Raw genomic sequence first — 18,455 nt, 5'->3', positions numbered from 1 at the left:
CTCTCGTTGCCCTTGAGATGCTAAGCAGTTAACACAATTCTAGTAGTAAATAATAACGTACAAAATATATGAGAAATGGCTATTAACATATAGAGATGGGGTGTACTTGTGAATCTGATAAACTGTGTAGATAAAAAATAATTTGATCGACGGTGTTTATAAACACTTTCCAAACATATGTGTAAACTTTATAAGTATCAAAATGTGTTGTCACCTAAATTCGAAGTAGTCTTACACGTAAAATGCATGACGGGTCATCTCGTCAAGCTTAACTTTAAATGATTGTAGTTCTCATGAACATGTTTTAATAATATAAAATAGAGAGTTGTTGAGCTCTCACCTAATGATTTTAAAAATAGCGCTTTGGCGAAAAGGGAGGTATACAGGGAGGAGAATCGCATCCCGAATATCTGGCTCAAGTGTGTATAAGCTGTGTCCGCATCTGTATTTACTTGGATTGCAAATCAGGGAGAAGACCGCCACTCTTCAGGATTGGTCAGGCGAAACTTGGACACCTGAGTTATAAAAAAAAAAAAATAAATAAAAAATAGCGCTTTGGGATAAACGACTCCAATGTGTTCAGTCCTTCAACTTCAAATATTTTTTTCCCCAAAAAACCTTGCAATTTCTTTATTATAGTTTTTCTACAAAATAAATGCAAAATCTCGTAGAATGATCAAGACTTGGCATGCTGATGGGCCTAGGAAAAGGGTCGTGCCCTACCTCTATTGTTGATTACTATTTTACGTAGAATAGATGGTTGAATGGACTGAAGGAGAATTGAATCGAAAAAGGAAAAATGGTAATAGTGCAAGTATGGCATTTGAGCTCCGATTTGGTACCATAATAATTATAGTTCACATGAACATACTTTAATAAAATAAAATAGAGAGGTTTGAGCTCTCACCTAATGATTTTCTAGATAGAGCTCTGGAATAAATGACTCTAATATGCTCCGTCCTTCCACTTCAAACGTTTTTTCCCTAAAAAACCTCACAATTTATTTATTATAATTTTCCTACAAAATAAATGCAATATCTCATAGACCAATCAAGGCTTGGCATGCCGATGGGCCTAGGAAAAGGGCCGTGCCCTACCTCTAATGTTGATTTCTCTTTAATGTAGAGCAGATGATTGAATGAGAATTTGATCAAAGAGGAAAAAAGGGCAATAGTGCAGGTGTGGTGTTCGAGTTTCAATTTGGACTGATAATACCATTTCGAAAAAGAATGACGAGATGAGTAAAACTCACTACTTTGTCATGATATACGATGGATTTTGGCCATCCGAATTCGTTTATGACATGAAAACTGCTTTAAAAGTTTTAGTGCCATTTTTGTCGTTTAATTTATTTCAAAAAAAAAAATTAAATCTTAATTTGTTTAAATTAGATTTTCATATAAACCCTTATAAATCAAAGGTTAATTCATATTTTTTGATCTTCTTACACTAATGAATTTCGCAAGTTTATTTCATTCATAACTTGGTGGATTTCAAAAATTGTCTTAAAGTTTTCACTTGAATTTCTTGTTTCGCATTGCTACATTCTTTTATAGCGTTAAATTAAAAATACATTAAAAATTCAAGCACAAAGGGAGAAGAGATCATAATTTACTACAAGTCATGACAGAATTGCCACGCAATTATTATCACAAATCATCGCTTTCCAGTCTTCCAAATGCAAGCAAAAGAGAAGATGTCTACATATAATGGAACACAATTATTTCTCACATAGTAGTATTGCAAAACACACACCATTAATTTAACTATTCAACACCGTGCATCTTCCTTAACATGCCCACAAACTCGTAAGTCCGTTCAGGATCAACATAGTTTTTGGCAACACTGTCTCTCTTCTTGCATCTATTAATCCAGGCTGCAAATTTAGGACACTCTTTCTCAATCTTGAATCCTCCGTATTTCTCGTACACGTAAAACCAGGTCGTGAGGCCGATGAGGATGACGTCGACAAACCCAAATTTGTCGCCCCCAAAGTAGTCCTTATCCCCCATGGCTCCTTCCAGCTTCTTCAGAATATCAATAAATTCCTTCTTAGCAGCCTCTAACTCCTCCCCTTTGGTTTTCCATATACTGCTGCCTGCATCGAACACCTGAAAAAGGGGATGGACTCAAATGATCATATATAATACACATAGTGATGCAATTTGAATAAATAAGCTTGTCTCGCTTTTACGACTTTAACTTTTTTAAGTTAGGTGACTCACATAGCATTAAAGTTTTTGAACTATTTATAAAAATGAATCACGCTACTGGTATAATTTTGGTCAACAACTTCACACTTTACGGCATCGTATTCATCCTTTTTTAAGACTATTTTTTAAATCAATGCCTCGATTTGATAACACCAAGTTTGTCAACAAGGGTTGTGCAAATAGCTTAAATTGTATAAAAATTGTGCACCCTCGTGATAAGGCATGTCCAACATATAAAAAAAGAATAATGTTATCTAATATCAGTGATACTATAATGCCAATCTAGATGATGCTATGTGATAGGCTCAATGAGAGATAAAATTAAGTGATTTATTTAATTGTACTTCTCATTTAATGTCACATAAATATCACCTGGACTGGACTGGTGTTTGGTGCTAAATAGCATTCACAAAGCACCATCAGCACGAAACTTTATTGCTCAACCTATCTAAGGGATTGTACCGAAAATTAGACATCGAGTGCATGAAGGTAAGAACATCTTGTTCTTTGTGTGGAGTAAACGAACCTTCTTGTCGATGAAATCAGCCCAAAAGCGAGCCCTGGACTTTCCATAAGAGCAAGCGGGCAGCAGTTGGGGTGAAGGCCATGTCTCATCGATGTAATACACAATGTTGGTGGACTCAACCACGGGTTTCCCGTTGTGAAGCAACACGGGAACTTTGGCATAAAGAGGGTTTGATTTCAATAATAAGTCGCTCTTCCCTCCTAATACGTCTTCCTCTTGAGTTTCATACGAAAGACCTTTCTCAGCTAGTGCGATTTTCACCCTGGTCGAGAATGGACTAACCCACAAATCCAAGAGAAGAAGCTGCTCGTCTGTAGGCATCCCAATTTCTTCTTGCTAAAATTTGATTCTTCTTAATTGAGTACTGATGAATATTGTTATAAGATGTAGCTGTTTATATAGGGAACAATTTGTAGTTCTAATGCATCCTGTTGGTTGCATATGTCCAAAAGAACTTTGGTATAATCGTTCCTTATTCATTGTAGAGTTGTACTCTCTAGAAGATTGGCAGTTTGTTGAGAGAGCATGGCACTTTGTGTTGGCAATTTTGTGAAAAAAAAAATGATCCTTAAATAATTTCTTGTTGGGGCCTCTAGGAGCCCAACTTGATCCATTTGTCATTTGAAGGAGATTATTTGAAACTTCTAAGTAGGGCTTCACGAGCCCAACTAGAAATTCACAAATTAATCCATTTCATTGCATTTGTGTAAGAGTGAATCCCATGTCAAATAATAAAGATTAAATAAATATACAATACATAAAATTTGAGTTACTTCTCCTAATAACATTCACGTTTTAAAAATAGAACTCTAAATCTTAATAACATGCAATTACTTAAATAAAATAGTGTGTAGATGTCTCTCGTGGTTCTAACCTGATTCTAAACATATTATTAGTATACCACTTAAATTAAGATGTTCTAAGGATAGTGACACCGAGATTAACTTGAGTAAGCTTGAAAAGGATACGAGAAACTTGAATTATGAAAGAAAGAGCAAAATATACGTTTGCAAGATCTAACTTCTATTATTTATATCAAAACTTGCTAAATAAATGAAAATTCAAACACTAAACAAAATTTTAAATAATTTTTATCGAAGAATTTCTTGTGGAATAATCAAAGCAATAGTTTTAAAATATCGAGTAAGCAATGCAAATAAAAAATGTGCCCAGGGTCCATGACTATTCTTCATCCCAATCGAACAGTTCAAGGATGTCACACTTTCATTACCTTTTTGGCCTATTTTTTGCGTGTTTTTCCAGCGTGAGTTATCCAATTTCTTTACTTTTTTCACATTCTAAAGCATGGCATGAATAAATTTCAGGTGCCTTTCATTAAACAAACAATCGTGGTTTGTTTAGTAACGTTGATTAACCTTATCAAATAAAGAGAAAAAAGAAGAAGTTAAAATCTAGTTAAATTTTAACATGCTAGAGCATAGTCATCCCTCTGCTTCATTTAATAGAAACAGAAATATTACATAGAATGCTGAAACTGAGAATAGCGCTAGCTACATTATCTGCATTTTCTATTCTCATCTTTCTGTTCTTCATCCTCTTCAGCATCCACTTCATGTCCCCTCTTTTACCTCCTACATACACTACCATCACACTCCAAAACACATCTTCTCCACAACAAAAATTCAGCCTTCTAATCGGAATCCTCACTCGCCCCGACAACTACGACCGTCGCCACTTCCTCCGCCTCATCTACGGAATTCAATCCTCTCCCATAGCCCAAATTGACGTCAAGTTTGTTTTCTGCAATCTCACAAAATCAGAACAGAGAGTCTTCATAGCCCTCGAGATCATGCGGTTCAGCGACATAATAATTCTTAATTGTTCAGAGAACATGAATAGTGGCAAAACATACACTTATTTCTCCACTCTCCCCCGGATCCTATCCCGACAATACGACTATGTAATGAAGGCTGACGATGATATATTCATAAGACTTGAGCCATTGGCATTGTCTCTGCAGCCATTACCAAGATTTGATTTGTACTATGGTTTTGTGATTCCATGTCCTAGCATGAACCCATTTGTGCATTACATGTCGGGAATGGGTTTCGTGTTATCATGGGATCTTGTTGAATGGATTGGGACTTCAGAAATTCCTGAGAATCAGACGTTTGGACCGGAAGACAAGATGGTTGGGCAATGGCTGAATGCTGGGAACAAGGCCAAAAATAGGGTTTCTAACAAGCCAGCAATGTATGACTATCCTGGAACTAATGGAAGGTGCTCACACCAGCTTATACCAGATACAATTGCTGTTCACAGGTTAAAGAGATGGGAACAATGGTTACATGTACTTAATTTTTTCAATGTGACCAAAGATGTTGAATACTCTAAACTCTATAATTTATGACCATATTATATTCGTTTTTCGATTGACTTGGCCACTCTGAAATTGATAAGTTCCCTGTTCTTTGTTTATTTGTTATTATTTTTTTGTATTTAATTTTTTTAATTATTTTATGTTAAAATTGTAGAGTTACCATTTTTCCCTTTTATATTTGGTAATGTCAATTTTATGGTCAACTAATGGTCAAAATGCATGGAATCCATCCATTTGTCTTTCTGCTACAACTTAATGAAAAGTTTGAGACTATAGATAGTACAAATAAAAGATTTGGATTCAGTCTACAAAAAGATGAAATGTATGGGATTACAGTTGCAATTATCCATCTTAAAAGTCAGATTTTAACTTTATTCTTTAAAAAATCAGGTATACTCTATCTATCCTTCCCACCTCACTCTTTAACCCTACCTTTCTTCATCTTTATCGCTATAGCCTACACCTAAACCCAAATTTTCATCCCATATACGGAGCCTTAGTCAAAATCAAACCCTTCATCGCTAGCAAAGCTATAGTTCCACTATTCAAAAGTATCATATTATGTGTAGCGGTGATAAACTTAACGTGCAACGCCGTGCTAAGCAGCACCACCGTATCACACAACTTAATTGTCGTTGCTTGCGATGCTCATCTTCCTCTATTCTTTGTCCTAAATCAATTTGCCTAGCTGCTGTCTAGCTATAGTTTTTGAGGTAATTTTTGCTGGTGGTTTACAAATGGTTGTGTAGTGGCGTGGTGACGTAACGAAAAGTGGTGCCAGCAATTGAATGGTGGCAGAGTGGATTGGGACGGGATGAATAGCGTTAAAAACCAATTATTAGGATTATTATGATCTAAAAAATGTGTAATTGTGAGTCACAATTTGTGTCTTTGTAATATGACGTTATGCTATTTATGATTGTGATCATAATTTGGTGTTATTGTGACATTTGTCTTGTTATTGTAACCTTAAATCAGGTAACCACCTAATTTTTAAAACTTTTTCACAAATTCTTATTTTTGAAAGTCTATTTTGAAACCAGTTTAATATATACTTTGACATATAAGATATGTATTTTTTTTCCATATTTATCCAATTTGTATTGGGCCCAAGTCCCAACTAAACAACCAAAACAACAATCCAAAATTGAACAGTTTGGTTTGATTTGGTTTTACACCTAGTGCATGTTTGTTTATGAAAAAAAATAAAAAAAATTAGATTTTTGATAAAAATTAATGAAATATAGTTAAAAAATAAATAAAATTTATGGGTCCATAAAATGTGTGATTGAAATGTATTTGAAAAATAAAATTTTAAGAAATGAAGACCAAACATAAACCTATTTTCAGGTTTGTTTTATATGAAAATTGTTCAAATCAAATTGCTAGGTTTGATTTCAAGTTGGCTTAGTTTTCAAACCAATTCGATCCATGCACACCTCTATATATACATATATATAGTTTGAATGTTATCAATCGAAAAATCGAAATTTTCTCAAAAAATCGATCAGCGCTGGTTGGTTGAGACTATTGTCTTTCCAAATAAAATGTGATTGATTGATAGTTAATTGTAAGAAATTGTTCATTTAGGCAGTCAATTACTATAAACTTTAAGTTAGAAGCTGAAATGTCAAGAAATGAAACTCTGAGGATTCAAGTACTACATTATTTAGACTGGGTCCTTCTTTTGCAAAATTAGAAAAACAAATCGACAAAGTAGAAAAGCTCAAGCATGCGAGAGGAGCACCGAATACTTCCTCATTTTGAAATTAGGGTTTCTCTGTACCCTCGCGCAGCCACCGCCAACCCCTTCTACAACTGCTGTATATAAATGAGCAAGCCTCCGCCCCAAAATTACTACTTCAACAGATCTTCGGCTTCCCAATCCCTCTCTTCTCTTTTACTTTGAGTTTGATTTGTTTAGTCAATGCAGTGTATGAATGTCTGATTTTATGTCTGTATGCGTCGATTACTGATTACCGGCGCTATTGATTAGTAGGCGCTGTGTATGAGCCGACGCTATATTCAATTACAGATCTGGTTTTCAAGCAGAGAACTTGTTCTACGGAGCTTTGTATTTCAATCAGAACGGTGAAATTAAATTTTCATTTTTTTTAAAAAAAATAAAGAACTTTGGTTTTTCATCAATTAAAGAGATGGAAGTGATGATTTTTTCCCCAGATGATTCGAAGCTGAAATTACTGAGCGCTCTTTTGTTTTCTCCTCTTGGAGAAAATTAAGCCAGATTTTCTGATCCATCTCTATTAATAACCAATCTTCTTCAATAAACATGTAGAATTACTATCTATTGAATCATAATTAATTTTTCGAGTGTTGCAATCTGTGTTTCTAAAGAGCATAAATATTTTTATGGATATCACGATTATTTCCCCACACGATCGAAGTTGATTATACTGTGCTATTAGAAATTCTTGTTTTTGAGAATTCAAGCCAGAAATCCGATCCATTCCAATGCGATTTAATTTCTGTAGAATGCTTAGATCTTTTTACTCGAATTACTCCTGACATTATGTTTGTGAAGTTTTTTGCTTGTTCTATTATGCTTGTTTGGTTTTCAAATAATGAATCGTAATAATCAGAGCACCTCGCACCTCCAACAGTAGGACTGGAATTAGATTTCATCACTTCCACCAATCATTGAATTGCCAACTTGGATACTAACTATTTCTCTATAAGTTTATCGCTTCTTTCTTTGCATTCTCTCATTCCAGTCTTTTCAATCTTGATGTCCTTTTCATCTCTCAACTAAAATGAGCATATATATATATATATATATATATATATATATGATAGTGAATCAAATATTGAGTTACACGGCCATTGGTGTTGATGAATATGCTCAATTGATGGGAAAATGATTTTTAAAATGTTATGCATAGGATATGTAAGATGGAATAAGATTTTCTTATGAAAATTGAAAGCAACTTAAATTGGTGAACATATGAATGCTATGCATTGCATGTACGTGCAAAAAAAATAATATTAATAAAAAATAAAAGAAAAACCAAAGCTGTTTTTGCCGAAATATTTACAATTTTAAAGTAAAATAGTTGTCTGAATTTCGGTTGATCAAATCTGAAGTCGTTATAAAAGATTGAAATTGTGGTGAATTTGGACGATTGAATGGAACCTACCATTTTGTTGTGATTGTTGGTGAAAATGGGTGGAACCGTCCGTCAATGGATCGAGCCCCAGCCTCGGCCAGCCAGTATCATAGGTACATTGGGTTATAGAAAAGGATTGACTCTACCATTTATTATTTATTTATTTTTATTTTTTTTGCTGTGAAGCAATTTTAAAAATTGAAACAAAATTTAATAGGAACCCTTTATTATGCGGACAATGCTACACTAATAATCCCATATACAAAATATTTGACAAACTTGACAAGTGGTAGCCTCTTATTGGAGGGGCAGTTGTGGGGACAATCGTCCCTCCAATAGGGGGTCGCCACTTATCGGGTTTGTCAAACATTTTGTACAATATTTTGTATATATATTTTTATCCTTATTATGCATATGCTCGTTCATTTACAGTTGTTCCACCGATCAATTGCAAATTATTAATAGGCATGTCTAAAATGCCACCTTTACAACATCTACGAAATTTGGATCCAAACCTTCATATTTCCCACCATTTTTAGCACATCTTTGTAAATGTTAAAAAAATTCAAAATTTCGGATTAGTATAAATCATACATAAGTTACATTGTTGAAAAAAATTTCGAATTTTATGCTAAAACCACCTTTACAACATCTACAAAGGATTCAAACTTTCATATTTCCCACCATTTTTACCACATCTTTGTAAATGTTAAAAAAATTCAAAATTTCGAATCAGTATAAATTGTACATAATTTACATTGTTGAAAAAAAGTTTCGAATTTATGCTAAAGATAAATAAATAAATAACCTGGCTCGGCTTGGCTCAATAATGGCTCGAGCCAAGCCTTGATTTGATAAAGTTTGGCTTGGCTTGGGCCAAAAATCGCAATATTTTACTTGAGCGGACTCGACTATTTTTACATCCCTAGTTGAGGCCATATTTTTGAAATTTCTGCCAACAGAGAGCATGTGAAATGGATTGAGAAATGGCTATTTTTATAAGTAATAATTAATGTAGATAAATGAGAGATGAGAGTTGCTTTGTGTTAATACATACATTATGTAATAAACGTAATTAAGACCATTATAATTATAAAAATCAACATTTTCTCATTCTAGAATTTTTGTTAATGAAAGCAATTTATTGCAGGCTAATGGGAAGAACTATTGTTAATGGAAGTAATTTATTATGGGTTAGAGCTTCTTCAAAATTGAAAATAGCTTAAATGATGCTTATGCATGTGAATGTATTCTTGTTTGGTGTTGGAGTTTTGGAGAAGTCGATTTACATGAGACAAATTCTACGAAAAAAATATGGTTTTTTGGTCCTTGATAAGAAAAATTATTATGCTAAAGAGATAATATAGTTCTTTTTTCTATCCATTTTTATTTTTTAATTCTTTTAGTAATGTCCATCTAAATGATGAACAAAAGCTACTTATAAGTTGACGAGTATTGTATTACTATTATTATTATTATTATTATTATTATTATTTTGCAATTAGTTAAGCATAGGTCACATTTTAATTTAATTTCTAATATCATGGGTTTAATTGTATGAAATTTCTATTTTAGATTTATCTATTACTACGATTATAATTGTACGTATACATCCGTTTGGGACGTCCTAAGCATGTGGCAGTCCATCGGTATCATTGTCTCATCACGTTCATGCAAAAATGATTTATTTATTTTATTCATATTTATGAATTTGTGGAGCCACATTTGAATGGACATTTATAGGTCATCTGTTTCCATCACTGTGACTCATCTTTAGCTTGACTATTTATATTTTAAATATTTCTAATTTTATTATTTTATTTAGTTTTTTATTATTTATTAAACTATGATTTAATAATTACTTTTAGGACATAGGTGCAATTATATGGAACTTTGGCAATTAGGATTTTGTTGAGACGTGAACAACAGTCATTTTTGTATTGGTCTTTGACTAATTTTTATATTAAATAAAATTATTTGAGATTTTTTTTTAAATTTTTACCCAATTTTCTGTATTAAACAAATTTAAAGTGTCAATTATAGTTAACATAGTCACTGCATCGTATTGATATATGAGTACAATCATATTCTTGACAAGGACATGTATTGTATGATATTATATTTGTATAATATGTTCTATATTAGCGATATGATTTTTTTCAATATTGATAAATAAATTATTGAATTAATATATCAATGACCTTTTTATTTTGTATGCTAGAAACATCACATATGAATATATCATCATCAAAAACATGAACAGAAATGAGGTCTGATTCATCAATAGATCAATAAAATGAGTCAAGTCATCAGTTTAGTTTGAAAAATATTATTTTTCTTTTCTATTTTGTTAACTGTTAAAGTTTGGTAGCGACTCAATTTCCATGTGATTTAGAACTTTGATTTATGTATGAAGCTCAAATAACTTTGGTTTGAAAGTCCGGATATATAAGATATCAAATTTCATCATGGATTGAGAGTTTGATTGAGATAATGGACTTTGAGATTGATGAAAAAGTGTTTTGTAAGCATTGGATCCAAAATAGGGCGCCTACGCTATGATTCGCGAAGCCTAGGCATTGGTATTAAGAAGGAGGGACAGAGGCTAGGCTCTCAGGCACCAGATACTGGTGTCGCCTATTCAAGAATAATTGGATTTTTTTTTTTCGCAATTCTTGTATTCTGTTTTATCCAAAACTCTAAAATTAGGCTCCTATAAATATTCTACGATGTGTCAACTCTTCATAAACATAATCTAATAATTAGATCTTTATTGTATACATTAGAAACTTGAGAGAATTGTTTCGATTTAAATTGACAGTATCAAATTTTGTAAACAGACTTTTAGTTTCTTGGTATATGAAATTATCATTTTGTTCCACATATATCTTGTGTTCTTATGTGATCTCTTATTTTTCGTATTACTCTTATTTTCTCGTTTTTATTTTTGGTCCAATCCTCAACAAATGGTATCAAAGCCAAGATTTTTTGGCGGATTCTTGGAAGGTCCAGATTAGTCATTAAGGTTTGAACAAGGTCAATTGTTTTAGGGATGGTAACTATAAAATTTGAGATTCTACTTTTGGATCACAACAGTAGATTTTCTTTATGGCAGATCAAGATGTGAGTAGTTCTTACTCAAGTGGACTTGGATGATGCTTTGTCGAAGTTTGATAGAATGCCCACAATAATTATTGCGGAGGAGAAACAATGTAAGGATCAAAAAGCCCTATCTCAAATACATATTCGTCTTTCAAATCAAATTCTTCACAACATAGTAAAGAGAAAAGTGTCGCTAGGTTGTGGTTGAAATTGAAGTAGTTTTGTATTATAAAGAGTTTGACTAGTAAGTTACACTTGAAGCAGCGACTATATTCTTATTGCTTGATCGAATGTGGATCTTTGAAAGATCATCTATCGATGTTCAAGGAAATTGTCACTTATTTGGAGACCATGGAGGTCAAGTACGATGAAGAGGACTTGGGGCTAATATCGTTATGTTTGTAGCTGCCATTATATGTGGCTTTTAGATATATCATTCTCTATAGTCGAGATACTGTTATTATTGATGAGGTATATGATGCACTTTATTTGTTGGAGAAGATAAAGTATCAAGTCGTCGGATCTGAGACCTAAGCAAAGGGTCTTGTTACTCGTGAGAGAAAGACATGTGATTATGGAAGAGACAGAGTGACGGATAGCAATAGTTAAAAAGTTTATTGGTATTGCAACAACAAAGTACACATTAAGGATTGCTATGAGGGGCAGAACAAGTTTGCTATTACAGATCAGAAGGGAAAACCAGGAAATTTCGATAATGTAGGTCTTGCAGAAAAAGACTTACAATGATAGAAATCTTTTGGTGATTTTTTACGATGACACCAAAACTAATAAGGATTGGATTCTTGATAATGCTTGCATTTTCATATGTGTTGTAACGGGAATCAACTTTCTTTATATGAAATAGATAAAAGGGGTTCTATAGTGATGGAAAATAAAGAGCCTTGTAAAATAGCTGGTATTGGTAAAGTCATAGTCAAGATGTTTGATGGAACGATCAGGACACTTGGTTTAGTGAGACATGTTCCAAGTTTAAACAGAAATATTATCTCCTTTAGTACTCTCGATTCAAAAGAGTACAGGTATATTGGTGGAGGTGGGATTCTAGAAGTTAGCAAGTGTGCCGGTGTTGTGTTAAAGAGGTGTAGAAAATCCCGATTACATGTTTTGGAAGGTTCGACGGTTACTGTGGAAGAAACTGCAGCTTATGGATTCATAAGTAGTAACTCCGATAGCGCAGGTTGTGATTAGGTTGGTTGAGGTGATTCGAGCCTAATAGCTCAAGTGAATCTAGTTGTGATCTTATTGACCATATTGCTCATAGTGATTCGAGCAGGTTTGACAACTCAGGTAGAGTTGAGAGTTCTCGTGGTGATTTGAGCAATCATGGTAACTCAAATAGAGCTCAAAGTGAACATGATGATTCAAGCAAGGTTGGCGCGCAAGGTAACTCTACTGGTAAGCATGGCTTGGATTTAGTTGACAATTGCTGAGTATGCCCGAAAATGAGCATGGTGTGCCCGGAAGAAGAATGGTGGAAGAGTTGGAAAATGACTTGAACAATGAAAAATCAATTCCTTACTATGGAATTTGTGTCAAGGTAAAGTTTGTTAGGTTATGACTCAAATTTCATGGAGTTGGACGTTTGATTCGTGGAAGAAGCTTAGATAATTTTAGTTTGGAAGTCCGAATAGATAAGAGATCAAATTTCATCATGGATTGGGATAACAATTTTGGGATGGATTAAAAAGTGTTTTGGAAGAATTGGATTCAGAATGGGGTGCATAGGCACCGACATCAAAAATGAGGAACATGGCTTGGGAATCCAGGCGCTACTAGGCGTCGCATTTTCGGGAAAATTGGATTTTTATCACTATTCTTGTATTCTACTTCATCCAGATTTCCAAAATTGGGCTCTTATAAATACTTTACGAGGTGTAGGCTCTTTATAAACATAACATAACAATTAAATCATCGTTGTATACATTAGAAACTAATGAAAATTGTTTAGATTTAAATTGTGGGTATCAAATCTTGTAAACACAATCTTAGTTTCTTAGTATATGAAATTCTCCTACTCATCCACTTAAATCTTGTGTTCTTGTGTGATCTATTATTTTTCATATTGTTCATATTTTCTCGTCTTTATTTTTTTGCCTAGCTCTCAATAATCTATGTATATTTTTGTAGTCATATCTTAAATTTATTTTCATATTTGAAGGATTGATGTCAACAAACGAAGATTGCAATTATATCTTTATAGGACAAGTGGATGCATTTGAAGAAGAGTAGACAATAAAAGTATTCATAATTCAAAAAGGTTCCATTGAGATTTACAGCAATAAGAAGGACCCTGTTGAAGTTTTAAAACTAATTTTGTGTAATGGAAATGTATTATAAAATTTTAAATTTAGCCAATACTTTTCTTATAGAAATTTCACTATTAGATTAATATGTTATTTTTTNCCTTTATTCTTATACTAATTAGAGTTGAACGTGCATTGGACATTATTATAAAATACTTTATAAGTGCTGTAAAAATAATATTTGATATTAATTTGTTGGGAATATTTGATGAGCCTCAAACAAAATAAAGAAAATAAAATTTAAATTAAGAATTTAAGAAAAGAAATCCGTACTTTCAAAAGTCAATTTCTATTATTTCTTTTAGTTGGCCAAAAAAATGAGCTTGATAGTATTTTAATATCTTTTTATAAAGGACAAAGTATTAACTTTATATTTTTCATATTAAACAATTAAAATAATTAAATTTTAAATTATAAAAAAGAAAAGAAATATAACTTCTTCACCCCCACCCAAACATCATTCGGCACCAAACACTGTCCGATACAAACGCACATCGTCGAAACCAGGCAAAGGTTAAGAATTGAGACGGTGAAAAAGGCGAAGAAACCATAAGCCTTTACAAAAGTTATAAAGCTCAAGTGCAAGTTGTTGACCAAGTGAACTAAAATGTAGCCTAGTGGTGTAAAGAACAGGAGTGAGGTTATCTCACGCCTTGCTAGCAGCTGCAGTGTGAGGGTTCGATTCCTGAAACATGGAATTGGACTCCTTGTAGGCATAGTGTACAGGCAGTTCTTGTTCCCTGGCCTGTTAGGGCACATCCCGCAATTTACCTCCCTCACAAAGCTCTAGGGGCGAGGCGGGGCGGGACGGTGCGGTGGGGGTCCTCAAGGTTGGGGTTCAACCTTTTTTATAAGAAAAAGTTGCACTAAGCCGCGGCAGCGCTATTCTAATGTAAATGCACATTATCAATGCTACTGTCTGCAAGAGTGCTTGTAGCACAGGAATCAAAGATGAGTCGATGGTGCAGTAGGATGTTGACGAAGACCGCAAGCAATAGATTAGGTTGGAAACAATTCCAAGTCTATTATTGATAAAAAGATAACAACCTGATGTAAAGTGGTTGCAATTCAATGTCTTGAATAGAAGAAAAATTACCTTAAGCTAGGCAAATGACATTGTAAACCTGTTAGGGATATTATTTATTAAAGACATATTCAATTGGAAAAACCAAACCAAAGATACATACAAGTGATACAATCCCTAAAAAAAAAAAAAACCTCCGTAGAAAAAATCTCCACTCCTACCAACCAAACAAATAGAAAAAGAGAATATAACAAAAACAGAAATAGAAAATCAAGAAAGTAGATATCAAGGAAAAATAAATAGCATTATTCAAAAACTCCATTGATATTCAATGCGAGGCATATAAACTAAGATAATATCATAACAGGAGTATAAATGAAACGTAATAGAAACTCCACAACAACAATCAAAACTATTGCAAAAAATTTTAACAACAATAAGAATGCCTCTAATAAAGAGAAAAAACTTGTGTACATGGAAATTGGTTTTTCTCTCCAAGAATAGGCAAGAGCGGACTTAGAGAGTTCAAACTATGGGGTAAAAAATGATTTTTTTTTCAAACAACGTATTATTAACGAAAATAAGACCATATACTACTACAATTGTAGCCTACACGTTTTCATACTCTTAAAACGTCGTATAATTACATCGTTATCAATAGCAAGGGCCAATCGGCCAAGGGGGACGGCCGGCGATGGAAGGCTGTGGCGAACTCAATTGGTGAAGTCACGAATAAAAAGGAGAAATCGGTGGTTTACTGTTCGTGTTTGCACGTTGGAAAGAATTAGTAAATGGACATGGATTGGGAATGGGTCAATGGGATTATATCTATGGACCATGGATATGGACCATATGATATGGATATATATTTAGGATTTGAGCTTTTTGGGCATTGGGCTAGGAAAATTAATTGGGTTGGCTGTTGGTGGTGGCAGACTTGGCACGGGTAAGACTAGAAAGTTACGTATTCAATAAGGGAAAAAATTCCAAAAAATTGTGGGGTCATTTAACCCCACATGACCTCATGTGGGTCCGTCCTTGAGAATAAGTAAGTGTCAGCAGCCGATGAAAACTGCTGATTTGCCGACTATATTGATAGGAGAGATGGAGTCGGAGATGCTTTAGTAATACTAAATCAAGAGAGAAACAATTTTGGATGCACAAAAAGATTAGTAAAGTAGAGAAACAGGTTTGGGCTTTAAATACGTTAAAATCTTGTAAGTGAAAATTATACCCATCCATTTGTTTTAAAATCCAACTTAAAAAATCAGATCCAAATTTTTTTTTTCTAAAATCGGATATTTTTAATTAATTAATAATTCATTTACCATACAATTTCAATCCCAAACCCTAATTCTCTCTCTCCCCATCTCTCGTCTTTTCCTTCACTGAGTTGCATCCCTTGTCTCTCGTCTTCTCTTTCATCGAGCCGCACCCAACCATCACTAGCAAATGCGATCCACACATAGACCACCGAAGGCGAGCGTCGTGCTTGATACTGCCTCTCGTCTTCTCCTTCATTGAGTCATTCCCTCATCTCTCACCTTCTCCTTCAACCGCACCCTACCACTCAGCAAAGGTGATCCATATACAAACCACCAGCGACAAGAGCCACGCATGACATCGTTGACATGACTATACACAACTAGCAGCATTCTAGTTCTAGTGATGGCGATTTGTGAATTTGATTTTTTGGTAGTGCTTGGGTACGACGATTTGTTAGATCTGGTGATGTGGTTGTTTTGTTGGTGGCAGCAATGGTGGATCTTCTTGGTGGAGGGTTTGTTGGATTTTGTTAGTGGCGATAGGGTGATGATGGTTTTGTTGGTGGCTGTGGTGGCGAGGTGATGGTGGTGGTGGTGGTTGTTTAGTCCCATTTTGTGGTGGTGAGGTGTTGGTCGTTGTGGTGGCGAATTAGGATATGGTCATTTGTTATCGGCGTTGAAATTGGCTTATCTTGCATTCACATTTTTTACATTCGTAGCGGTACAGTTCGTACTATTTTGCTGGTTGGTAGTCGATTTCAAGAGGTGATAGTGGTAGTTATGGCTGCAATAATGGTGGTGTTGTTGCCGGAGGCAATGGTGAGGTGGTTGTCACAAATTATTTGGTTGATTGTGATCATTAAATTGGTTAATCTGTGACCAATAAAAAAGATAAATTGCGACAAAAAATAACGTGTGATCTAAAAAATTGTTAATTTCTGACGATAATTTTATAATTTGTGACCATATAATAAATTATGATTTATAATATTTGTGATTTGTAACTGATAAATAAATTGTGACTTATAAATTTTTGATTTGTGATCGATAAATAAATTAAGACTTATAAAATTTTTGAACTGTAACCATAAAATAATTTGTAAAATATAAAATTTCTTATTTGTGACCGAAGAATAATATTGAGTAATTAAATCGTTAATTTGTGACTAAATTACATAGATATGTAACGTAAATATAATTAATTAATTAATTAATTAAATCATAAATAAATTTTAACAAATATCTGATTTTTGAAATTTGAATCCTTTATTTTTATTTTTGAAGTGGGTGATACTTAATTACTTAGTTATGAATTTTTCCATAATGTAATGAGCTTCAACTAACCCTTACAATTGGATCTGGGTTGACATGGGACTAGATGGGTTTGGGCTGGAAATGGGCTAATAGTTTGGAATGGGCTTTGACTATAAAAAAAACTTACCCCTTCCAATTGGATCTGGGCTGGAGCAAATCTGACAACACGGAATAAAAAACCCAATTATTAGGAGAAATATAAAAGAATATGTAAAACTTTAGTTGAGGATTGAGTATCAGAAATTCAATAAAATACTTAATTAATTATAGTGCTTCTGTAAAAAGAATCTACGTTATACAAATAAAAGATGCAACTTGACAATGACAAAAAATTTGCAAGGACCAAGCAAATAAAAAAAAAAAAAATGAACAAAATGAAATTGTGACAATTTTTTTAATGCAATTTACCAACGGAAAGTACAAAACAAATGTACATGTAAAAATATAATTATATATTCTTAGTGTTACAAATTAATATTTTTTGCTCCTAGGAAAGATACAAGTTTTATATATCACAAATAATTACAAGTTTTAGCCCTTGTTTGCTACTGTGATGATTTAAAACTCGTATTCAATCCCACTTTCTTCCAATATAATAATTTTACCCTTGATTCCATAACTTTTTTCGTTTTGTAACCGCACGTTTTTGAAATAACCATGTTTCAAAAAATATATTATCTAAATATCTGCATCAAAACATGCTCTTAATGAACTCTTCAATAAATCCCCATGGAAAGGAAGAACTTCAATATGAAAAGTCGTGTCATTTAGAAAATTTCCATATCTACACGGCACTCAAACTAACTAGAGACAACGATATATTTGTTGTTTCACTTTGAAAAGTCAAATCATTTTTGAAAATTTAAAGTTTCCGTGAAATCAAACCAACCAAAGAACAACATATTTGTACTACTATTTGATTAGGTTCTTTCACGCTCAAAAGAGTTTAAAACATGGATGCAATTTCCTAGCATTCCATACAAATTTAGTGATGTGATTGACAAAATCCTTTCCTTAAGTTTTTTTGTGGTAAAATGATTATTGCAAAGGTAACCAACCAGGGCTGATCCTGTGATCGTGGGGCCCAAGACGAATTTCATAAATTGGGCCCCCAAAATCAACGTAAATCAAAATTCAGTGGTGTACTATACAACCAATTGCTAATTTAAAACTTAACGCAAAAGATATTTACAAAATATCTCAATTATGAGAGGATTCTTT

At 33.4% G+C, this 18,455-nt stretch overlaps 2 protein-coding genes across 2 annotated transcripts; one reads left to right on the top strand and one right to left on the bottom strand.

Annotated features, from left to right (window-relative positions):
- Nucleotides 1–1,621: 1,621 nt before the first annotated feature.
- On the bottom strand, nt 1,622–3,060 carry LOC111402640 (probable glutathione S-transferase). Its single transcript, XM_023031013.1, has 2 exons — nt 2,740–3,060; nt 1,622–2,111 (listed from the first exon to the last, which is right to left on the bottom strand). Exons 1-2 carry the CDS (start codon nt 3,058–3,060, stop codon nt 1,767–1,769), a joined length of 666 nt encoding a protein of 221 aa, XP_022886781.1. The 3' UTR covers nt 1,622–1,766.
- Nucleotides 3,061–4,225: 1,165 nt separating this feature from the next.
- Nucleotides 4,226–5,110, top strand: LOC111400285 (hydroxyproline O-galactosyltransferase GALT3-like). Its single transcript, XM_023027701.1, has one exon. It carries the CDS (start codon nt 4,226–4,228, stop codon nt 5,108–5,110), a length of 885 nt encoding a protein of 294 aa, XP_022883469.1.
- The last annotated feature ends 13,345 nt before the right edge of the window (nt 5,111–18,455 follow it).

The sequence above is a fragment of the Olea europaea genome, chromosome 10 (assembly GCF_002742605.1).
Source record: "Olea europaea var. sylvestris chromosome 10, O_europaea_v1, whole genome shotgun sequence".
Lineage (NCBI taxonomy): Eukaryota > Viridiplantae > Streptophyta > Magnoliopsida > Lamiales > Oleaceae > Olea > Olea europaea.
Note: the sequence above shows the minus strand (reverse complement) of the source record. Positions and strands in the feature narration are given on the sequence as shown.